This window comes from Helianthus annuus, chromosome 10 (genome assembly GCF_002127325.2).
Source record: "Helianthus annuus cultivar XRQ/B chromosome 10, HanXRQr2.0-SUNRISE, whole genome shotgun sequence".
Classification (NCBI taxonomy): Eukaryota; Viridiplantae; Streptophyta; class Magnoliopsida; order Asterales; family Asteraceae; genus Helianthus; species Helianthus annuus.
In genome coordinates, this window is record NC_035442.2 from 105,018 (window position 1) to 127,016 (window position 21,999).

Below are 21,999 nucleotides of genomic sequence, written 5' to 3' on the forward strand. Positions count from 1 at the left end.
CCAAATCATATATAACTAAGTTCATGTTTTATGCACATATCTAACTCGAACTTGACTCGATGAGTGCAACTCCATGAGTTGGCTTGAGTTAAATTCTAGCTTGGATAGATAACTTGATAATAGCTAATATAATGGAATTTTCATTCATCTCTGATTGTTATTATTTGTAAAGAGTTTCATGCATATAGATTAGTCAAGTACTCGAGCTGCATTAACAGATTGTGACATTCAAGTTGTGCAAACATAGGTAGTTACCTATCCCTGCTTTCCAAATTCACCAAGTTTGAAGCCTAACACAATGCTATCAACTCGTTCAAATTAGACATGTTTGACATTTTAACGCAAAACCGTATAAAATTTTTCTGAAAACTGTTTTTACCAAATTATAACTTTGGATTCATCTCGAAATTTTACGAATTCAATGATATATAATGTCGAAAACCTTTTTCGGGTCTTATATGATTCTGTTGTCCGAGATGGTCAAAGATAGTCCGAGATGAACAACTTCTGATCCAAGATGAATTCTTCTGATCCGAGATGGTTATAGATGGTTCGAGATTAACCACTGTTGATCCGAGATGAATTGTTTTGATCCGAGATGAACAGCCTTTCAATCCGAGATGAACACTGTTATTCGAGATCCTCAGGAGATGATCCGAGATCCTTCAGTTTCAATACGAGATGCAAGTTTTCTGGTCCGAGATGCAAAGCCTTTTGATCTGAGATGATCAGAGATGCAAGATTTCTATCCGAGATGGATCGAAATGCTTGTTATTTATCCGAGATCAGTAGTAGGACGCTAAACCAGTCGTCAAAACTTCGAAACCAGCCTCCAAAAAAGTCCAAAAGCCATTTTTTTTGCAGAAAACGATTCTGAACCAAGCCAATCAAGAGCCTAACGCTCTGATACCAATTGTAGGTCCCCTAATCCGTATGGATCGTCACAGAATCGTCGATCCAACCTAGAGTGCGGAATCCTCTAGATCAGATTTTAACATAAACGAGTAGAAACAGAAATCACTGTAAACCCGATCTTTATTGATTATCTTCAAACGATTACAATCAATCTAGATCTCCAAATTCGTCCAAGCCTCTTGCTATTACGAATTATCTCTCTAAAATGCTTAAGGTGATTAAGGTGATTAACCTAAACCCTAATGCTAAGCTTTGTTTATATAGGACAACTTTGCACATGGGTTAGGTCATGGGCTAGGCCCATTTCGCCTACCATTCCCCTAATAAGGGTTTGGTTTGGCCCAATCACTCTTAATTAACTAATACAAAGCTAAACCCGCTAACTGTTTATCGTTTTACTAATTACAAGATATCCAAAGACCAAATCTAAAAGTTGTTTTCACAAATATGCACTAACAACATAAAAGAAAAATCATTAAACTAAAGATTACACTAAGATTTAAACTACTTAACTAATGGATAGTCCATGGAATGCCTCCATGGTGCGCCATGTTTATAAGGGTGCTTGGCTAGACCCAAAGTCGGTCAAATGTTACCTGAGCGGGATGACTCGCATCCCGAGTTGCATCATTCAAGAACGTAGTCTAAGCTCAAGTCTATTGTCTTGATGTAGTTGACCGTATCATCCTCTGCTCGTTGTCGTACTTCAAACTTGATCTCCTTGTCACCAACCCTCAATGTTAATCATCGCTCATATCCACCATAGCCCGTGCGACGACAAGGAAGGGTCTTCTTAATATGAGTGAGATTTTGATGTCTTCTTCCATGTCTAAGATTACAAAGTCAGTTGGGAAACAAATTTATCGACCTTTACAAATAGATTTTCTACGACACCTTGAGGGTATTTTACAAACCTATCCGTAAGTTGTATGCTCATCCTTGTAGGGTGTGGCTTGCCTAACCCAAGTCGATTGAACATAGAGGCCGGCATTAGATTAATGCTAGCCCCCAAGTCGGCTAGTGTATTGCTTATTGGTGATCCTCCAATAGAGCAAGGAATGGTGAAGCTTCCTGGATCAATCTTCTTTGTGGGGAGCTTGTTGAGGAGTGCAGCCGAACATTCTTCACTTAAGTTGACTTGTTGAATGGATTCAATCTTCCTTTTGTGAGTGAGGAAATCTCTCATAAACTTGGAGTATTTTGGCATTTGAGTGAGGACTTCCGCAAAAGGGAGATTGATGTGAAGTTGTTTAAGCAAACTTACGAACTTAGTGAATTCCTTATCAGTTTTATTGCCGTAGGAAACGACTGGGGTAAGGGACCGGGGTGGTTTGGCTATTTCGTTATTTTGGAGTTGAGTATTTTCTTGGTTATTGGTAATGGGCATTTTTATAGGGAGTGAATCGGGTTGTTGCAGTGTTGGTTCATCTTCGGGTCCCACCTTTCAGTTTCTTAAGTTGATTACGTTTACTTAGGCTTTTGGGTTTGTTTCGGTGTTACTAGGTAAGGCTCCTTGTGGTCTCTCGGCGAAATTTTGGGCAAGTTGGCTTACTTGTTTTTCTATATTTTTCATGCTAGCCCGTTGGTTTCTAATTTCGGCTACAGTTTGTTGGAACCTTTCCGAGTACTTTTTATCGGATTCGGAGAAAAGGAGAGTGATGAGGTCCTCAAGCCTTTCTCTTCCTCCTTGTTGTGCTTGGAAGTCTTGTTGCTCATTCGGGGTTGTTGTTGAAAGTTAAATCGTTAATTTTGAGTTTGTTGGTTATTCCCCCCCCCCCCCCCCCGATTCCCTCCAACTAAAGTTAGGATGATTTCGCCACTCAGGAGTGAAAGAGTTACTTGGAGCTCCCGGTGCTCGCGGCCAGTTATTTAGGTAATTTACCACTTCTGTTTGGTTTTCTAAGTCTTTCATACAACTCCAGTTTTCATGTGGGTCGTCGCATCCTTCGAAATCCATAACCGCAGCCGTCTTGTGTAATTCAAGTTTCTTTATTTTTGAAGTTAAGGCTTCAATTTGGGCTTGAAAAAAAGTGTTTTCATCCACTTTGTGGGTGCCCATGCTATAGATTTTGAGCCCCTAGGAGTGTGCCACTAAAAACTATTTTGAGCAATTTCTTCAATTTGATTATAAATCTCCTCGGGATGCCGATTCCCAAGGAGTCCCCCGGATCCGGAATCAAGGATTTGCCTTGTGTGTGATAAGAGTCCATTGTAGAAAGTGGACACTTGTTGTCAACGTTCAAGACCGTGATGTGGGCATTTCCTTATTAGCTCCTTGAACCTTTCCCATGTCTTGTACAATGATTCCCCGTTGTCTTGAGAGTAGGAGTTAGTCTCGGTCATGAGATTTGCGGTTTTAGCGGGAGGGAAATATTTGTAGAGAAATTCTTGGGCAAGTTCATCCCAAGTGTGCACAGACCCACTTTAGATGGTGTTTAGCCAAGTTTTCGCTTGGTTTTTGAGGGAAAAAGGGAACATACGGAGCCAGATAGCATTGTTGGAGGCTCCGTTGATTCGAAAGGTGTCACATATTTCCAAAAAGTTGGTAACATGTAAATGGGTATCTTCATCAGATAGGCCATGAAAAGTGGCGGAATTTTGAAGCATTTTGTGAGATCTGTGCCTCCACGGCCATCAAACAAATACCAAATCAATGAAATATTGTATTTCATACTTGGGATTTGTATAAATATGTATCATTTGCACGTATCAATTCTTGTTCGATTTCGAGCTCTAAATCGCTTCCTGGACAGTTATACGCGAGTTGATGCGTAAACGTAATCAGTTTAACGCGAAAAACACTCTGGAACAGTGACATGGTCTTAACATACCTTAAATAACCTTACATAACTTATAAATAAGTTTTGGAGGGTTTGGTGTGTCGAAATCAAGTTTATTCGCTTACAGGGACTAATTTCGACAAACTGCGAAAGTATGCCGATTTGTACTGTAAAGATCATTCCGGAACTTGATCATAAGTTAAACATGCCATAAATATCCTTTACATAGCTTAGAAATAGGCTTAGAGGTGTTCGGTGCACAAAAATAAGCTTATTTGATCAACATGGACTAAAAGCGTCAAAAAGTACATAAGTTTGCATTTTCGCGCATATCTTAAGTTCTGAATATATCCGGACATCAAAAAATTTATGCAATCATTAAAATATTTTATTTTAGTGATTGGCATGATAAAATTCCACTCGTCGCGTAATTTGGATCGTTTTTCGCGTCCGTTCGAGTTTCGTCGTAATTAACCAAACAACGCAACCGTACGACCAAACGAACCGACATCTGACATATTTTCAAGCATGTTTCATGTCCCCTATGCTTAGGCATCATTGTAGAGCCTTGAAAATGGCTTAACGAGCCTTAAATGCATCGAAAATGGGCTTAAACACTTGCAGGGACCATTTCTGCAATTTATGAAACAGTTGCTGTAACTCCAGGCGGTCGCGGGCCGCGTAGGCTCAACCTAGCTCATACATGGGGCGCGAGCGACCCCCAGATCGGCAAAATCTGATTTCCAGCTTGATCCAGCTATTTCCCTTGATTGCAAATGGTTTTTATCAAGTCTATGGGCTGTTTTGGGGCACCCATGGTATTCTAAAGCTATGGGCACACTTGTAAGGCCAAGATCGGAGCTCGTTTATCGATGAACGATCCTAACAGTGGCCTGAAAACTATATAAACCCCCATGATTTTCATTTGCAACTCACCATGATCTGATCTTTTGCTCTAAGTTGAAGCTTTATGCTTCATACTTGAGTATTTAGATCAAGATCCTCCTAGCTTGGACCCGTTGTAAGTATTCTTTCATGCTTTTATGCGTTTTTAAGCATGTTTAACTCGTCACTTTAGGTTTAGTGCTTATTTAGGGTCGTAAGATAAGCGGTCTAAACCAACGGCTTAGACTTTCGAACCCGATCCGTTTGGTCAATCATTAGGATCCGATCAAGCATATTTTGTGACCATAGTTGTATAGGGAATAACCTTCCGAGGTTATACCTTATGGTCACTTCGTGTAGTTTGTTGTATGATAGGTAATTTATATGTCTTAGGGAAATGACCAAAATGCCCTTTTTCATTTTAAGCATATGCAACCTAAATTTTGACATCTAAACTGATTAGGTAACATTATTAGATGTGTTAAGGCATATAATACTTGTCATAGGACTAGTTAGGCGGTCTCTACGCATTTTACGCGAACAACGCGTTAAAGTAGCGTAAGATACCTAAACGGGTCATAATGGGTCACAAACACTTAGGATAGGTTTCGATTTATAATGTAGGCTTTGTTAAACCATATTACATGAGTTCCTATACTCATTTGGTTTACGAAACCTCATTCTATCCGTTCTTCCGATTTAGGTCTGGTTTATTAACATAGTTACCTTTATTAGGTGTCGTTTGATTCCGTGATCCTTCTAGCTTTGCTTGGTTGTTATTCAATACTTCTAAGCATCCTCAAGTGAGTATATAGTTCCCCTCTTTTACTGTTTTCGAACATTTTGGGGTGAAACACATGTGCATACTTGTTACTTTCGTGCTTTTCATGCTTTTATATACTTGCTATGTTCATTAGTACACATATAGTACATGATTTCATTATGGTTTGCTATGTATGTTCATGTAGCATGCTAGCACAATGATTTTCATATATTACATTTTTGTTGCACATGTTCACTCAGCATATGGACACATTGTTTTACATTTCTACTTTGTATGTTCATTTAGCATATTTAGTACATTATTTTCATAAAACATGCTTATATTTGGTATGACATTTGGTTTGTTTAACGGGTCAGAAATACATTCATTAACACCGATCATGCCGTTCGTTAGTAGGTAGTGGTACCACAGGAATTGACAACTCCCATTTCTAAACTCCTAGGTTTGTTTGGATTGGAAGGAATAACCGAATTCGATAGTCAGAATTTAGATGAACCTTTAATTTGTTTAAGGTTTTGTCACCACAGTTGCAAGGCTTGAATGTATGCGTTTTAACAATACCGCATAGATGTTTGTATCAGTAAAGCATGCAGTTATTTTACAAAACATAACTTTTAATTTATTCAAATACTTTGTTTTGTGCATTTTTACATATGGTTTAAGTAGTCACTTTTTACTTGCCATACATGACCTTTGTTTACACATTACATGATTTACATTTGACAATAGACATGGTTTACACAAACATTTGACAATTGGTTTAAACAAGACATTTTTGGTGGTTTGTTTGGGTAAGTGATTTAAGTAACGAGGCGTGTGTAATATGATAGAAGCATGGTGGATACGCCGCTGGTACTACCTATATATAAGTGCTTTTATGGTATTACATATCGTAGCGTTAGTTAAACCATTTCAATTTTGACATATTACATTTTACACAAATAACATATTTTTACAAAACATTGTTTTACAAACAACATATTTTATACAAACTCATTTTTATTTGGTTATTCATTTCATTATGCATTGTTCTTTTATATCATCTGATTTCTTATCACTTTTGTATGATTTATAAAAGAAAACATTTTACAAGGTTCATGACTAACTTTTGTTAAACATTTTTCTTTAAATTTACAAGTCATGAATCCTTAATCAATAAAACCTATGTATCTCACAGACATTTTTATGCTGACGTACCTATTTTCACATGTGTTTTCAGGAGATGATGCATAGGATTGATCAAGATACACTTAGGAGGACTTGGGCCTTAGTAACAATAAAAGATGCAAGACTAGTTCATTATGTTGCATTTATTTGTTTTTAAGACATTGTAATTTCTTTTAATTCAATAAAACAAAACTTCAATTTCCATGTGTTATGAAACAATGATTATGTTACAACACTCCCCGACGATTCCGCCGCGATTTGTTGTTTTACGCGGTCGGGGTGTGACACATTTGGATTAAGTGTGGTCGAAGCTCAATGTTATTAGCATCAACATTAGGAGGGTTAATAGCGGTTTCAAGATTACAGACTGTAGGCCATAGGTAATCCATGAGAGTGCGTTGATCCGCCGTAGGGAGGTTTTGGGTTGAGTCTTTTTGTCGGTTTTTAGCTTGAAGTCTTTTTCTCAAAAAGCACTCGGGTTCAAGTGACCCTTTTATGTCTTTGTCGGAGTTGGAGGTTATGCACCAGACTATATCTCCTGCGAATTATACAGAGTTGCGTGATTTTCTACGAACAAAAACAAAAAATATGCCTGATCCGAAGAGTAGCACAGCCCCGTGTTGTCCAGAAAAGTTTCTGTTTTCAGATTCCTAGATACTAGAAGTTTGCAACGGCCCCGTGCTCCTGTAACACGGCCCCATGTCTCTGTTCCAATAACATGAAAACAACTTTTCCCAGATAATGTAGGTGTGACAAGGCCCCGTGTTATTCTTGCAGGGAGTAGAAAAATGGGAGAAAAAGAAGAGAAACTTAAATAGAAGATATAAATGATTAGGCCGTTAATTTTGGGAATTTTACATATTTCCCCCTCCTAAGAAGACTTATTACATATTTACCTAATCTTTAGATTCAATTACATATTCCCCCTTTTCAGAGAAATTACCTATGTACCCTTGTGTTATTCTTACAATCCCAACATCAAACGATCTTTCTTCTTCCCCTGGTAAATATCACGATGACAAAACCCTACACATCCAAACCACGCCCTTCTTCGAAGTTTCAAAGGATCGTTTCTTCTTCCATGTTATTAGCAATTTCAAACTATTAATTAGGTATGCTGATTCTTCCGTGGCAATCAAACAAAATTGTTCCTTCTTCCATGGTAATCATTCAACCAAAAAATCGTTCCTTCATCGATTTAAATTCGCTACACATGTGTTTCACATCTGATTTTAGTTTTGAATAATATCATTCACAAGCTTTTTGAATGTGAATTCTGTTAATAATCATGATATATTTTGAAGGAAGTGAAGAGAAATGCCCAAGAACTGTTTGTGGGTATGCTGCAAAAGATTTATCTTTTCATGGGCTTGCACAATTTCGACAGGATCGAATAAAGAAACCTGAACTGAAAGCATAATATGTTAAAACTCCTGGTGTCCGTTGCAGTTCATTTGTTTTCTCAAACATATCTATCTATATAGATAATATTTATGATTAATAAGTAAACAGTTATAAGGTTGAAAATTCAACCCATAATGGTAAATTTATATTTTATGTTGTTGCTTCTTCTAATACTGTTTGTCTACTTCGTCCAATATGTATAATATGTTCTTTGCAGATTATCACATGTCCTTTGATTCCATATTGGTTGTGTATGATATGTTGGTTTAGGTAGGGGAAATATGTAATTGAATTTTGATGAAAAGGGGTAAAATAGTAATTCAATTAGAGTGATTTAAATGAAAAGGAGAAATATGTAATATATATGATTTAGGAAAGATATGTAATTGAACTTTATGATTGGGTAAATATATAATAAGCCCTCTTAGGAGGGGGAAATATGTAAAAAACCCGTTAATTTTAAGCTTTCTTAAAATCCTTGTGTCCCCGGCAGCGGCGCAAAAAACTTGACGTGTGTGCCGGTGTGTATATATTTAGATATATTTTAAGTATTTTTTTACTCGCGAATCAAGCTTTAAATTTATAAAACATGATACAATACTATCACTCTACACACCTTAGGGCAAGTGCACCCATCGTGGATGTAGTATAGTGATGGTAAGATACCGAGGTCGTCCAAGGACACAAGAGCTTTTAGTACCGGCTTATCGTTAACGTCTAATCTAACCAAATTTTAATAAAAGTTTTTGAAAGTTTTAAAAAGATAAACTAGAAAATAAAAATATAAATATAAGGAAAACAAAAAGACAAGAAGGAATCACTTGGTTCCAACTCCTCTTTTATGTATCCTTTGATGATTCCGCACTTTGGGCTTTTTAAGAGATTATCTTAGTTATAGTGGTAGGCCCCCTACCATGCAGCGTTACCCTCAACATATTGGTCTGAGTCAGCAGGGATATAGTCCCGCAAGGTCGGATTATTGAAAGATAATTAAGTAAGTTATTAATGTGAATAGTGATAGGCCCCCTTCCAGGCAGCGTTACCTTCAACCTGTTGGTCTGAGTCAGCGGGGATATCGTCCTGCAAGTTCTGGTTAATGTTTTAATAGTATTTTATAGATAAGGGTTACAAGTGGTTCTTACTTCCCCCGATTTGATGCTATCTGCCTCAAGGGAGGTCCTACTAAGCTTGAATTAGGTCCCCGCAGAATCTATACACTGAACGAGGCAAGAACTTTACCCAAACACCCTTCTAACCCCCTTCCAGGCAGTTAACGCGCTTTATATAGACCGTAAAGACATGAATGAGTGAATCAACAAAACCTGAAGAAACGATTAAGTAAAGTTCATCGTCAATATAAAAAACTAGATATTAAAGTCATTAATACATACCCAAATAAAAAGTTGCCAAAGATTGGAAATCAAAAGTAATACATAAAAGATTTGTCTTCACTAAGTGATGTAAGAGATTTAGCTAAGCACTCTTACGATCGATCTTGGATCCCGAGACTACTACACACTCTAAAAGATGAAAGATGGATGATGGTGGTGGGTGTTGGTGTTGTAGTGGTGGTGGACTGATGGCAAGTGTGAAAGAAGTGGTTTGCCAAGGGATGGATTGCAAGTGAGCCAAGCACCTCTATTTATAGTTGGAAATAGAAGACTCACACGGCCCTGTGCCTGGTGGGCACGGCCCCGTATCTTCCATTCCTCTGTCTTCATTTAATGATCTGTCAACTCTTCTGCACAAACGACCCCGTGTGTCAACGGCACGGCCTTGTGTCTTCTGTACATGTTGTATAAACCCAAATTTGTGAATCTGAGAGTTCACCACGACCCGTGCTGAGGTGACACAGCCCCGTGTCCCTTGTCGTTTTCTGTTTGTCTTCTTCTGCAGGGAATCTTGGCTGGGGCACGGCTCATGCCTTGCAGGCATGACCCCGTGCCTAAGCTTCTGTTTTGTTCTTTTTGTTGTTTTGGATGTGGATGGGGGTTTGCCGAGTCGTGTCAATCCTTCTTCTTTGTATACGTATTGGTTTCTGTTGTTAATTTGTTCTTTTTGTTCGTTTAAGCTCTTTTGATCCTGTAAATTAAAAGTAAACAAATAAACATGCTTTTTCCAACATTAGCACCAAAAAAGGGTTGATTTTATGCCTTGTTTAATGTAATTTATACGTTGCATTTTACGCACATCAGCCCTATCCCATATGCTCGTTTTTGGTTAACAATCTTCATAGTTCGTGACAACGAATCCACGACTGAATCACCATGCTTCATCTGTAGAGTTTCAAACTCTCTCCTTAACCCTTGCAATTTAACCGTCTTCTCTTTGGTATCTCCTTCATACTCAGTCTGTAACAGACTCCACGCCTGCCTCGCCGTGGTAGCAGCCGCAATTCTCGAAAACACATCATCATGGACAACTTGCTGGATAAGAGATAAGGTCCTTGCATCCTTTTTCTTATTCTCCCTCAAGCGCGTTCAATCACCGCCTCCTTCGTTGAACCCATTAGTAACAAATTCCCATAGATCCTGTGACATCAGCAACGTTCTCATTCGAATCTACAAAAAAATCTTAGCCTTCTCCTTTGAAAATTGGAAGGGAAGGAAGAGGTTGGGTTGTCTGGTTGTGAGCCAACTTGCAGATTGGATTGCTACTAAAGAAAACAGAACTGAACACAGCTCTGATACCAAATGTCGGTTTCAGAGGCTCCACACTCTCACGATATATCTCTCTATATGTTTAATAGGGAACTGGAACTTTGACATAAAAACTCACTAACTTCATTCATCACTCAAAGTTTAAATAAGGAAAACAAAAGGTACTGTGACTCCACGACACAAACACGTAAAAGAAAACTGACATATATTGACCCACTACTTTAGACCCCACTACATTACTTGACCCACATGAAATAAAAAAGGAAATAAAGGAAAAAAGTTATGTGCAGATAGGCACCATGCATGAAATTTGAATTATCTCAATAGTGTTGTAACTAGGGAAATGGATTTTGGGGCTGATGTTGGAATGAGTTTAGATTGTGGTAGTAGGGTAGTTGAAGAAGGGGGTGGTGGCAAGATTAGCTCGGTTGGTGGCAAGATTGGGTCGGTGTTGTTCAACTTGGAGTCGGAGATGGACGATACGGTAACTGTGGTGATGGAGGCATTGGCCGTTGTTGGAGGTGACGGTGGAGTTGGTAGTGGGCAATGGTGATTGGTTATAACGTTGTTGAGGTTGGTGATAGCAGTTGTTAAGGCGACTTGTTGGGTGGCGATGGTGTCTTGGACGGTCAGTAACAGGTCGGTTCATCAGAAAGTGAAGTACGGGATAACATAGTGGAAGGATGAGAACGTGAAAGAAAGCATCAAATGTTGGTGACTGATTCGAGATGGTGAATCCCCCAATAAAGCTGTTGAGTGTGTTAGAATTCAAGAATTAGATAAAGAAGAAGAAACAATTTTTTTGCTACAATTTTTGTGGTTCCTTTCTTACTTTGAACGAACCTTAAACACAAAATGAAATGCAAAACTGTAATCTAAACATGGGATCATGGGTCTCATGGAATGAAAGGCTACATGCAGATATTAATGCAAAAGTGTAGAAGTAGAAAACTAAATAATTTCATACAAACATGTATAAAATAAATGTGTGTTCGTTTCCTTTGACTGATCTTCACTGGTCTGGTCTGGTGAAGCATGGTCAGAATAGTTACCATGATACGTGGAAACTATACTACTACTTTGATTTTGTTATTCTTTGAAATCGATCATCTTCAACAAGTTGTAATGCATTGACTTGGGAAAAAAAGGCTCTGATGAAACTAGTCCATCTCAAAGGGTTTATATTTCTTGACATCTGTTAGCAATCCCTGAACAGATCCAATTGCTGCAACCAATGAAATGACCAAGCAAACCCAACTCAGAATTTTCAACCACACCCATGTGACGGAAAACCTTTGAATCTTGGCCCGAGCAATGTATATCTCTATTGGGAAGTACACAGTCAACGGATAGAAAGAACCTGCCCCTATCAACCCTAAGAAGCTATTGAAGAATGGAAATATCATGGCTATGACTGCGGTCAATATCACATAAGTTGTTCTCCATACCAACCTAAACATGTTAATGTAGTATTCTCCATAAAAAGGAACATTAAGAATGTGTTCTGTGGTTATGAACTTGCTATTGGGCCATCTTCGTTTACATTTCATCTCAAAGAAGCTGAACAAAGGTTGGCAGAAGACTTGGTATGCACCAATAAGGTGGATAGCAATGCAGACGTTGGCAAAGTCAATAAGCCAAAAGGGTTCATAGAAACCAAATCCAGTGAGGAAGTTTCCTGGTGCATCATTTCCAAATGCAGCATAGCCAAGGCACCCGCAAAGCACATAAAAGACGGTGGTTGTTGAGACTCCTGCCAGCGATGCCTTCTTCATCACCTTGTTTTCTGGCGGATATGATTTTAAGGTGTCCTTCAATTTCAATTACAACTCCACGTTAAACATGCATGTACTAAAGACTCAAAAATCAAATACTCTTTTAAAAGTTCAACTCCTCTATCAAAGTCAACTACCCACACCCTTCAGCCTTATCATACAAAATTAGTATAACATGATAGTAATGATTAATTGCACGAAAGGAGGAGGAAATTCCATGAAAAAGGAATGGCAGAAAACAAAAGTAAGTGGGGAAAGAGAGAATATACTTATGCCAACCCCATTCCTTATAAAAAGTGAAAAATATATTGCCTTTCTTTTAGAAATAGGTAGGTCCAAACAAATGGCCCTTATACCATGTGCAATGTTAGCAGATGTCTTTGTCTTTGTGGCACCTCTTCTCACAACTGACCTTTTGTATGGCTTCGTTTGTTGATCGTTTTGACTTCACGTTTGTGACCACAAACAACCAAAGATCAATGATGGGTTCTTCTCATTATTTTCACTTTTTAAATTTTTGTAGCAAAACAATTCATATATAATTTTTCCATGAACTTTTATAACTTTCATAATAGCAATAAATATATGTCTGCAACAATATGTTTTTATTATGTTTTTCTTATAAATTTTAAAAACAAGTTAACCTGTAATACAAAAATATATTTTATTATGTTTTTTTATTTTACCACGTAATATTTAAACGCCACAAATTTAATTATATGATTTTATAAATATATGCATTATTATAATAATAATTAACTTGGTTATGAGAAACAAATATAAAAGATGATGATTATGTGAAAGAGAGAAAACGCTTGTAAAAGATTAAGGATGAAATTGGTAGAGTACTCGTACCTGTATTGATATCGAAAATACCATAATTGAATTTGAACAAAACTCGGTAACAGATACCATACTAAATATGTTGGTACGGTACGTATGTGGTACCGGTATTTCGTGGTACCACTTTGTTTTTATTTTAGTTTTTAAGCACTCATAAAATAGATAAAATCGGCACGAGTATGTACCAATATAGTACGAATACCAAATAGGTAAAATTGGTACATGTATCAATATAATGGATACCAAATAAGTAAAATCAATACGATTACCATAAATAACATAATATGAAATAAAATATAATATAAAAAATAATTTTTAAGGTATATATAAAATTTGGCACTTGTACCCATTTTACCCGTATCAATACTGAAGATACTTAATACCCAAATCAATAAAACTGGGTAACCATACACGTACTGAATACCAAAAATCGCTATGAATACAGATAGATACATGTATTTGGGAAAAAAAATTCTCAAATGATGATGCATTATATAGAAAATCAGTGTAATAAAAGATGGATCCTTTGCTAATAGAAGTTATTAATGGTTATGTATCCTCTTATAGAAAAAGTTTACGCCAACTCATTCATTAAATCCTATCGTTTACAATAACCAATCTGTCTTTAATTAACACTTATTTGAAAATTACTTATTCTGGCATGAAGTTACCTATAACTTTAGCATATACCTAAATACCTCCTCAGATCATCTCATAAGTAACCACAATTTTAGTTAAAAAATAGAAACAAATCTAATAGTTTTTTTAACAGCAAATTTCTCTTAATCTTTGTCGTTTGTGAACTTAAACACAAGATTTTACTCTCCTAAAGTGTTTAGAGGTTTGGACTATGAAACCACCACCTCTTTGCCACAAAGCAACAATTTAGAAATGGAAATTGATAGTTACCCAAAATGTATTGAAATTTATCAACATTTTTAAACCGCTTTTAATAAAATTATAAGAATATTATATATACATATAGAAAAGTTCAAATGTGAAGAAAATAATATGTAAGAATAGAAAGACTAACTTTAAACCAATAGAAAGAATTCATTTGATATGTGTAATGACGTATGATTAAATTTACAAAATTGATTAATTAATTTTATTCCTTTAAATTAGCTAACTAAGTTAAACTAATAACTACTTTTTAAAATATATATATTTTTTTTTAAAACAAATCTAATTTTTGTTGAAAACAAAATTTTATATGTGTAGGGTAAATATATAATAAATTTTGATATGTGTATGATACATGTATAATAAATATCAATACTTGTAAGATAAATTTTGATGTGTATAGGATAGTTTTGAACCATGTAAGATAAAGTGTCTTTGTCTAATTAATTAAATAACGAATAATTAATGTGCGAAGTTATAAACTATTTAGAAATTTACCATTAGGCCCTTTGTTTTTTCTCTTCTTAACTAAAGTTTCTTCTCAAATATTTGTGAACAACCCTCTTGATTGTAAACACTAGTAAATTAATCCTAACCCTTGATTAACAATACACAAGTGTAAATTATTGGCCAGGATTTGTTCACTCGGTTAACAAATACACTAGTGTTCACTCTATACCCCACCCTATATATATATATATATATTGAGAGAGAGAGAGAGGGTAAGGTTATTGTAAAAAAAATATGTTTTTTGTGAGAATGGTAAGAAAGAATCTACACCATTAGATCTTTGATCTAATGGTTGAAACTAATAGGTATCAAATTGTAAAATGTGTTTTATTATTTTGAACTGATTTGAAAATTGTAGGGGTAATAGAGTCTTTATATCCATTTGAAAAAAAGGAAACCGTATCTTCAAATGCACACTTGTTATCAGAAACCTCTACAAATTCACGATTTCACTCCTCAAAAATCGGATTTCATGGAAGAAGATCATCATCGAAAAACATCATTGTGTTATAAACGTAATACACAGTCCTTGTTGGTCGTGTATCGTCCTTTAATTTCTAGGGTTCCATAACATTCATCGGCGTTCTTTTGTTTTTAGGGAAAAGATCAAAATCGACATAGACATTGATGATGATAATAATAATAATAATAATAATAATAATAATAATAATAATAATAATAATAATAATAATAATAATAATAATAATAATAATAATAATAATATACATATACAAATAGACATTGATTTAGTTTTTAACGATTTAAAACGGCTATTTGGCCAATTTTTTTTTATTTTTTATTTTATGAAGGAAGCAATAAAGAATGTTTATCCAATAACTACTTATTTATGTTGATAAAGGAAATGGGTGTACCTGAATCTCAACGAGCACAGTGGAATAAGCATAAGCGAAAGCAATGTCACCGATAGCTTGAAAGGTCCTCCATACTTTCTCTTGTCCAGAGACGTCCACTCCTACTTGCACTCCTGTTAGACTCGTTCTTACAACACCACCACCACCTGCTACAACTTTAGCTATGGATAAGCCCAGGCCAATGGAAGAGTACGCGAAAGACATGACAGCAGCCAGCATGGAGAGCCATGAGAGCTTGTCAAAATTCGGAATCTGACTTAATATTATCTGAATTCCCGCAAATATTATCATGTACGGATAGCTTGACGATTTACAACTTGCTGCGTGCCCTTCCGAATGGAAGCAGTTGGATTTCTTAACGGCCCTTCATTCATGCCAGCCATTCATTGATTAATTATAATTATATATATGTATATACAGTTAGTTAATAATAATAAACATTATATATATGAAGCAAGCAAGCAAGCAAGCAAGCATTGTACTTACACCATACTGATAGAAGCAGTGATTGTATATCCGATTGTGATGCCCACAAGATTTACATACTGAGCTATTCCACATAATTGCACCTTGTTCCCTCCTAGATTAGCTCGAACAACATCCATGTAAGTGTAGTTACGCTTGCCGGACACAGGGTCAGGTGATCGATAGGCATCGGCAAGGAGGGTGGAGGTGAAGTATGTAATGAAGGAGAAGGCCATGAGAGCCGCCGGTCCAGCAACCCACCCTAGTTGTGCAATAGCCCATGCCAGAGACAGCACTCCAGATCCTATCACGGCCGTAATGATGTGTGCGCTTGCCGTTACCAAAGTCCCTGCAGGCAGGCACTTACTTTATTTATTTCATGGACGACACAACCCAAAAACTATATAAAAACAAAACAAAAGCCAGCCAAGTGTTTACCGGTTCGTTTTTCGCGACCATCGTCATCGATATTTTTGCCAACCTGTAGGTGTGCATCCATGTCTGGTCTGGTGTGTGTTGTTGGGGAAGGGAGTAGTAGGGGATTTTATGGGCAAAAAAAGTGGGAGGTATGATTTTAGGATAACAAATAATAAAATTAAAGAAGAAAAGTCGGTGGAACAGTAGTCAAATGTCAACTCCCCATTTTCAATGGTAGGAATTGCTTCCTCTTTCAACTTAGTCGTCTTCCCTGCCCTGCTGCCCTACTACAACAATTTTTTTCTGCAACGCACTTTTTTATTGTTATTATTATATTAGCGGCAATCTTAATTGTCTTTTCTCTGCAACGCACTTTGTTACTCATATTAGTTAAGTAAAAATATTTCGTCTACATTCTTTTGATTAATCCAGATGGCGTAGGCATGTTTGGGACATTCCATACGCTAACTGTCTGTCTGTCGTATGTATCTCGAATAACTTCTACAATGTCCAGACCTTTGCTCTTGTTTAGAATTGATAACAAGTCTCCATGATCAAACACAAATAATAATCAAACGAAACTCTCTATATCAGAGAATGTGTTCATCGGTGTTACAATTGTGTTCATCAATCTCTATTCGCTTTGCCCTTGACCATAACCACCTAACAAACACAAAGGGATGCAACACTTCACAAAATTCCAAAATAATAACAAAACCGAAATGTAAGACAATATACTTGGAAAAATAACTAAGCCGAAACAATAATAGATTACGCGTGTAGAAAATAGAATAATATATATTATATTATGTGAAAGTGTAAAATACAATATCCCTTAATGTACAATACGTACGATAGGATGAAATCGCATGTTATAAAAAGCATGTTGGAAATCGTATGTTAGTATTTTTGATGAAATCGCATGTTGGTTTTTTTGTAGCAATTTCGTATGTTGGTATTTTTGATGAAATCGCATGTTGGTTTTTTTGTAGCAATTTCGCATGTTGGTAAATATGATGAAATCACATGTTGGTTTTTTTGTAGCAATTTCGCGTGTTGGTAAATATGATGAAATCGCATGTTGGTATAAAAAGCAATTTTGCATGTTAGTTTTCAGCACAAATCGCATGTTCAAAAGTGAATTTGCACCAGATCGGACGGCTGAGATGGTCGCGTACATTGTTAGGACCGGTTTTGACTCCGTAACGATTGCGAACCGAACGTGTGACGTGCGGAATCCGTACACGAACGTGACCGCACCACGAGACGTAATATGATTGTGATTCTATTAGAAATATGAAATCGTACAACACCTTGAATCACGTACAACGAGCTTTCTCTCTATAGACTCTCTCTCTAGATCTCAAGCTCTTCAAATCTCCAAAAGTCTCTAAAACTAACCCTAACTCTTCTATTTATAGGCCAAGGCTTATAAGGAAGTTCACCTTATTTACAAATATGCCACCTTTCCTTTCTTATCTAAATATAACAATATAAGGCTAGTTAGAACAGTTTCTCGGTTTCTTGCTACGGATCGTATTGACGGAGGCGATAGACATAAGTGCACCAACAGACTCCCCCTTGGATATTGCCGCAGTCAATCCGTAGTCAAACTCGTAGCGACTTGTCTTTCTCTCTCTTTTTGAATCACGTACAATGAACTTTCTCTCTCTAGACTCTCTCTCTAGCCTTTAGCTCTCAAACTCTTTAAATGAGAAAAAGTCCTAAATCTAACACATAAACCTCTTATTTATAGGCCTTGAAATTAATGAGACTTCTCATTAATTACCAAAATGCCACCTTGCTATTTCTAACTAGATATTACATTATAAGCTTGAATTAAACTGTTTCTGCTACGACTCGTATTGACGGAGGCGATAGACATTACTGCACCAACATACATATTGTACGATAAGAACTATTGTACGTTAACCTAACCCTTATATTATAATATAATTATTTAGCATGTTATAACAAAATATACAAAGAAAGAAAAATGATCAATTTCTCTAAACACATGGAGGCAATGATGTAATAAATATAATAATTTAAAAAGCAACATATTAATTGTTATGAGTGGTTTTCTGTTCATATATCATGAATAATATTTTGACTATGTTTCTTTTATTGTGATCAGGATACCGGATCAGGATATTGGTAACATCCTGATACAGTATCCTGGTAATGACTAATTAGTTCACGTGCAGATTAATGAAGCTGGCTTAATACGTTCGAGTGGACCTCTTCTCCCAAAGTGTAATATTCGAAAGGTAATAATATTAATAATATAATAATTAGAAGTCTTTATGTTAAAGAAATTTAAAATGTTAAAAATGTTATGCATGCTTCTTCTTCTAAGTAAATGAAAAAAATAAGATATACATATAAAAATAAATAAGAATAATTGAGACTTTGCAAATCCTACAAGTCCGACTTCCGAATTTCGGCACACTTTTACATTATCTCTATGGCTATTCTTTTTCTTTAAAGTTTAAATTTAAATTCTATCATTCAAAAGAACCTGCCGATGATTTGGGATGCGATATCAACACCACCGTTCTTCTATTTAGCCCTCTCATAACCACTTTTGCCGATCACTACTAGATCTGCCTATGAACATGTTCACTATTTGATTTTGTTTCCGTATCAGGTGTAACTATTTGATACAGTATCCGCATTGGTTTTGGGTTGTTATTTGTCTTAGTGCTAGGCTTAGTTTTAGATTAGATGTAGATTGTGTGTTTAGATTATATTTGCCAACACATGTTTTAAGTGTCTGTCTTAGTATTTGTTTTGCCTCGGTTTTGTTTCCTTTTCCTGTTCCATATGAGTAGAGAAGGTTTTCATAAATTCTCAAGTATTTGTTTTCATATTCTTGTTATCTAAATCATTTGTTTCTTAAATATAAATTTTCAATCATAGAAAATTTGTTATTTTTATCAAGTAAGGATTTGTTAGTAAATTTAATAAGTTATTAGATTCGATTAAATCCAAATGTTTAAATAAGCTAAATAGTGTTGCTACTTCTTTAAAAATTGTAGAGTTATTAAATGTATCTCGAATGTGTCAAATAGTTATTCCATCATCATTACGGTCTCGTTATCGAATTCATGAAATGACTTGGAAAATGGTGGATAACACGACTAAAGTGAGCACGACTTTGACGAAGTCGATTACGCACCATGAGAACCTTGCTACCAAACGTGCTTCAAGAGGTGTTTCACATCAGTAATATGTATCCTTGCGGAATCGTCGCAACTACTTTAGATATTACATTGTTTTTTTAGAACTATTGCTAACAATGATTTGTTTATCGCCACACTAGCTTTCTTTACAATTTTAATAGGTCATTGAGATGCATGATAAGAGGACCGTTAGGACACTTATGTAAGGTAATTGACAATTATGGTCGCGAACATAATTGTGAATTTCAGGTACATATGTGTGCTTTTGGACTTCTATTGTGTAGATTAGTATGTACCCAAATTTATTCTCATCTTAATTTTCCGTACTTAAGGTTAGTGACTCTGATTGAGTTTAAATTTCTGATTGTTTAGTATCCATTTATTTGAAACTCCGTACCTTAGTATGTGTGATGTCTAAATGTTTGCAATGTGTAAAGTCTATTCCGTGTCCGTTATGTGTGAAATCGTTCATATTCGTACTGCACAATTTTGAGGACAAATTTTTTTTAGAGGGGTAGAACTGTAATATTCGAAAGGTAATAATATTAGTAATATAATAATTAGAAGTCTTTATGTTAAATAAATTTAAAATGTTAAAAATGTTATGCATGCTTCTTCTTCTACGTAAATGAAAAAGAAATAAGATATACATATAAAAATAAATAAGCATAATTGAGACTTTGCAAATCCTTCAAGTCCGACTTCCGAATTTCGGCACACTTTTACATTATCTCTATGGCTATTCTTTTTCTTTAAAGTTTAAATTTAAATTCTATCATTCAAAAGAACGTGCCGATGGTTTGGGATGCGATATCGACACCACTGTTCTTCTATTTAGCCCTCTCATAATCACTTTTGTACCTGATAATTTTGTTCCGTTTAAGCTTATTCCATTTCCGCACACCGTCATAGTACCGTTGATAGCCGCCGAACCAGTGTTGGTACGGTCGTGACCATCTCGTGTGATTCGCATTCCGTTCGAGTCATTCCGACTCACGACCAGATATCGGTAATTAACTTATTATTTTCCTTCGAGTATTGCCTTGATTTAAAATCTGATATGGAAGTTGTTCTTTTGATCCGGTAACGAAGTAGCCGAAGGCAAACCGTGCATCACCATTGCTGCTCACCTCAGTTCAGTTCCGTCTGTTGCTACTCGTTAGTCTCGTTTCCATTCCGTTTGGCGATTAAGGTACCTAATCGATCTATCGTACGATTCGAATTTAGATGTTTCAATTTGGGCTTGAATGCATACTGGCGACTAAAGTTTAAAAATTATTTGAATAGCAAATGATGGCGATTAAATAACCATACTGATAATTCGACAACCAACCTCTGCGATATTGGTTTATGATGCTTCTGTTTTCTTTGAATATTATAGTTTTAAGAAATCACATATTCTAAACTAGATTTTGTCATAACAAATACTTCATCCTATAATTGATTTTAAGATTTTAAAAGCAAGTCGAAGCAATTATATTTATATTTATAAAGCTATGGATACTAGTAAGTGATATGTGTGTTAAGTTATGTCTTCAACTTATGTGTTTTAGTTATTTACAATCATGGCCCAATTTCTTATTAGAATTAAATTGATTGAATATGAAATATATTTAAATTATTTAATAGATGGTACTAATGAATCCTGAATATTGGTATTTCGTGGATAAGCAAAGTTATATATTAATCATATCAAAATTAGCACAATTGTTGTGGTTGGGAAAGTATGGGTTAAATATCCAACCCATGTCTTTTTGTTTTAAATAATAATAGGTTGAATATTTTCTTAAACGATCCACAATTTCTTTTTCTAAACAATAAAATGTTAATAAAATCAAATAAAAACCTTGGTCGCTGGGGACTTCTTAATAAACGAAACAAATAATGTTCATAAAACTGATTTGGGTTATAACGGGTCTATAGGTTGGTGATTGTTTGTGGACGTTTTGATTGTTCATTTTGGTTGCTTGCTAAAATAAGGTACGCATTTTGTTTTCTTTTCATCATAGTATACTTTTATTTTTCGTTACTCGTTGGTACGGATTCATGTCCTTGTCATCATAGTATTTTATTCAATCCGTTACTTTGCAGTACAGATATTTCGTTAGATGTTTCAGTTTGTATTGTTATATGATTAGTATTTGTTGTAGCATGCAATAAACCTTAGATTTTGTGCTCATTATTGCATGTTCCCTTTAGACTTATGGCAAGATACTTTTATTTCTGATACGCTTTGTACTCTGTCACCCGAGCAATTATAAGACTTGTCGTTGGGGCGTCAACGGCAAGGCACTCATCGTGACGGTGCGTAACTAAAGTTCACGGCGTTTCTAGTTTGTGCTTGTGTAGCACATGGCCCCTAGAGGAGAATAGATCGATCTTAGCTCTGACTCCTGACTCCTAACTCCTGTTGAGATGGAATAATGTTTGTACA

The 21,999-nt window shown here is 35.8% G+C and overlaps 1 protein-coding gene across 1 annotated transcript; it reads right to left on the minus strand.

The window, feature by feature from the left end:
- Positions 1 to 11,375: 11,375 nt before the first annotated feature.
- LOC110883758 (amino acid permease 6) lies at positions 11,376 to 16,721 on the minus strand. Its single transcript, XM_022131398.2, has 4 exons — positions 16,402 to 16,721; positions 15,985 to 16,312; positions 15,499 to 15,862; positions 11,376 to 12,406 (listed from the first exon to the last, which is right to left on the minus strand). The coding sequence occupies exons 1-4, from the start codon at positions 16,460 to 16,462 to the stop codon at positions 11,756 to 11,758; spliced, it is 1,404 nt and encodes a 467-aa protein (XP_021987090.1). The 5' UTR covers positions 16,463 to 16,721; the 3' UTR covers positions 11,376 to 11,755.
- Positions 16,722 to 21,999: the final 5,278 nt, after the last annotated feature.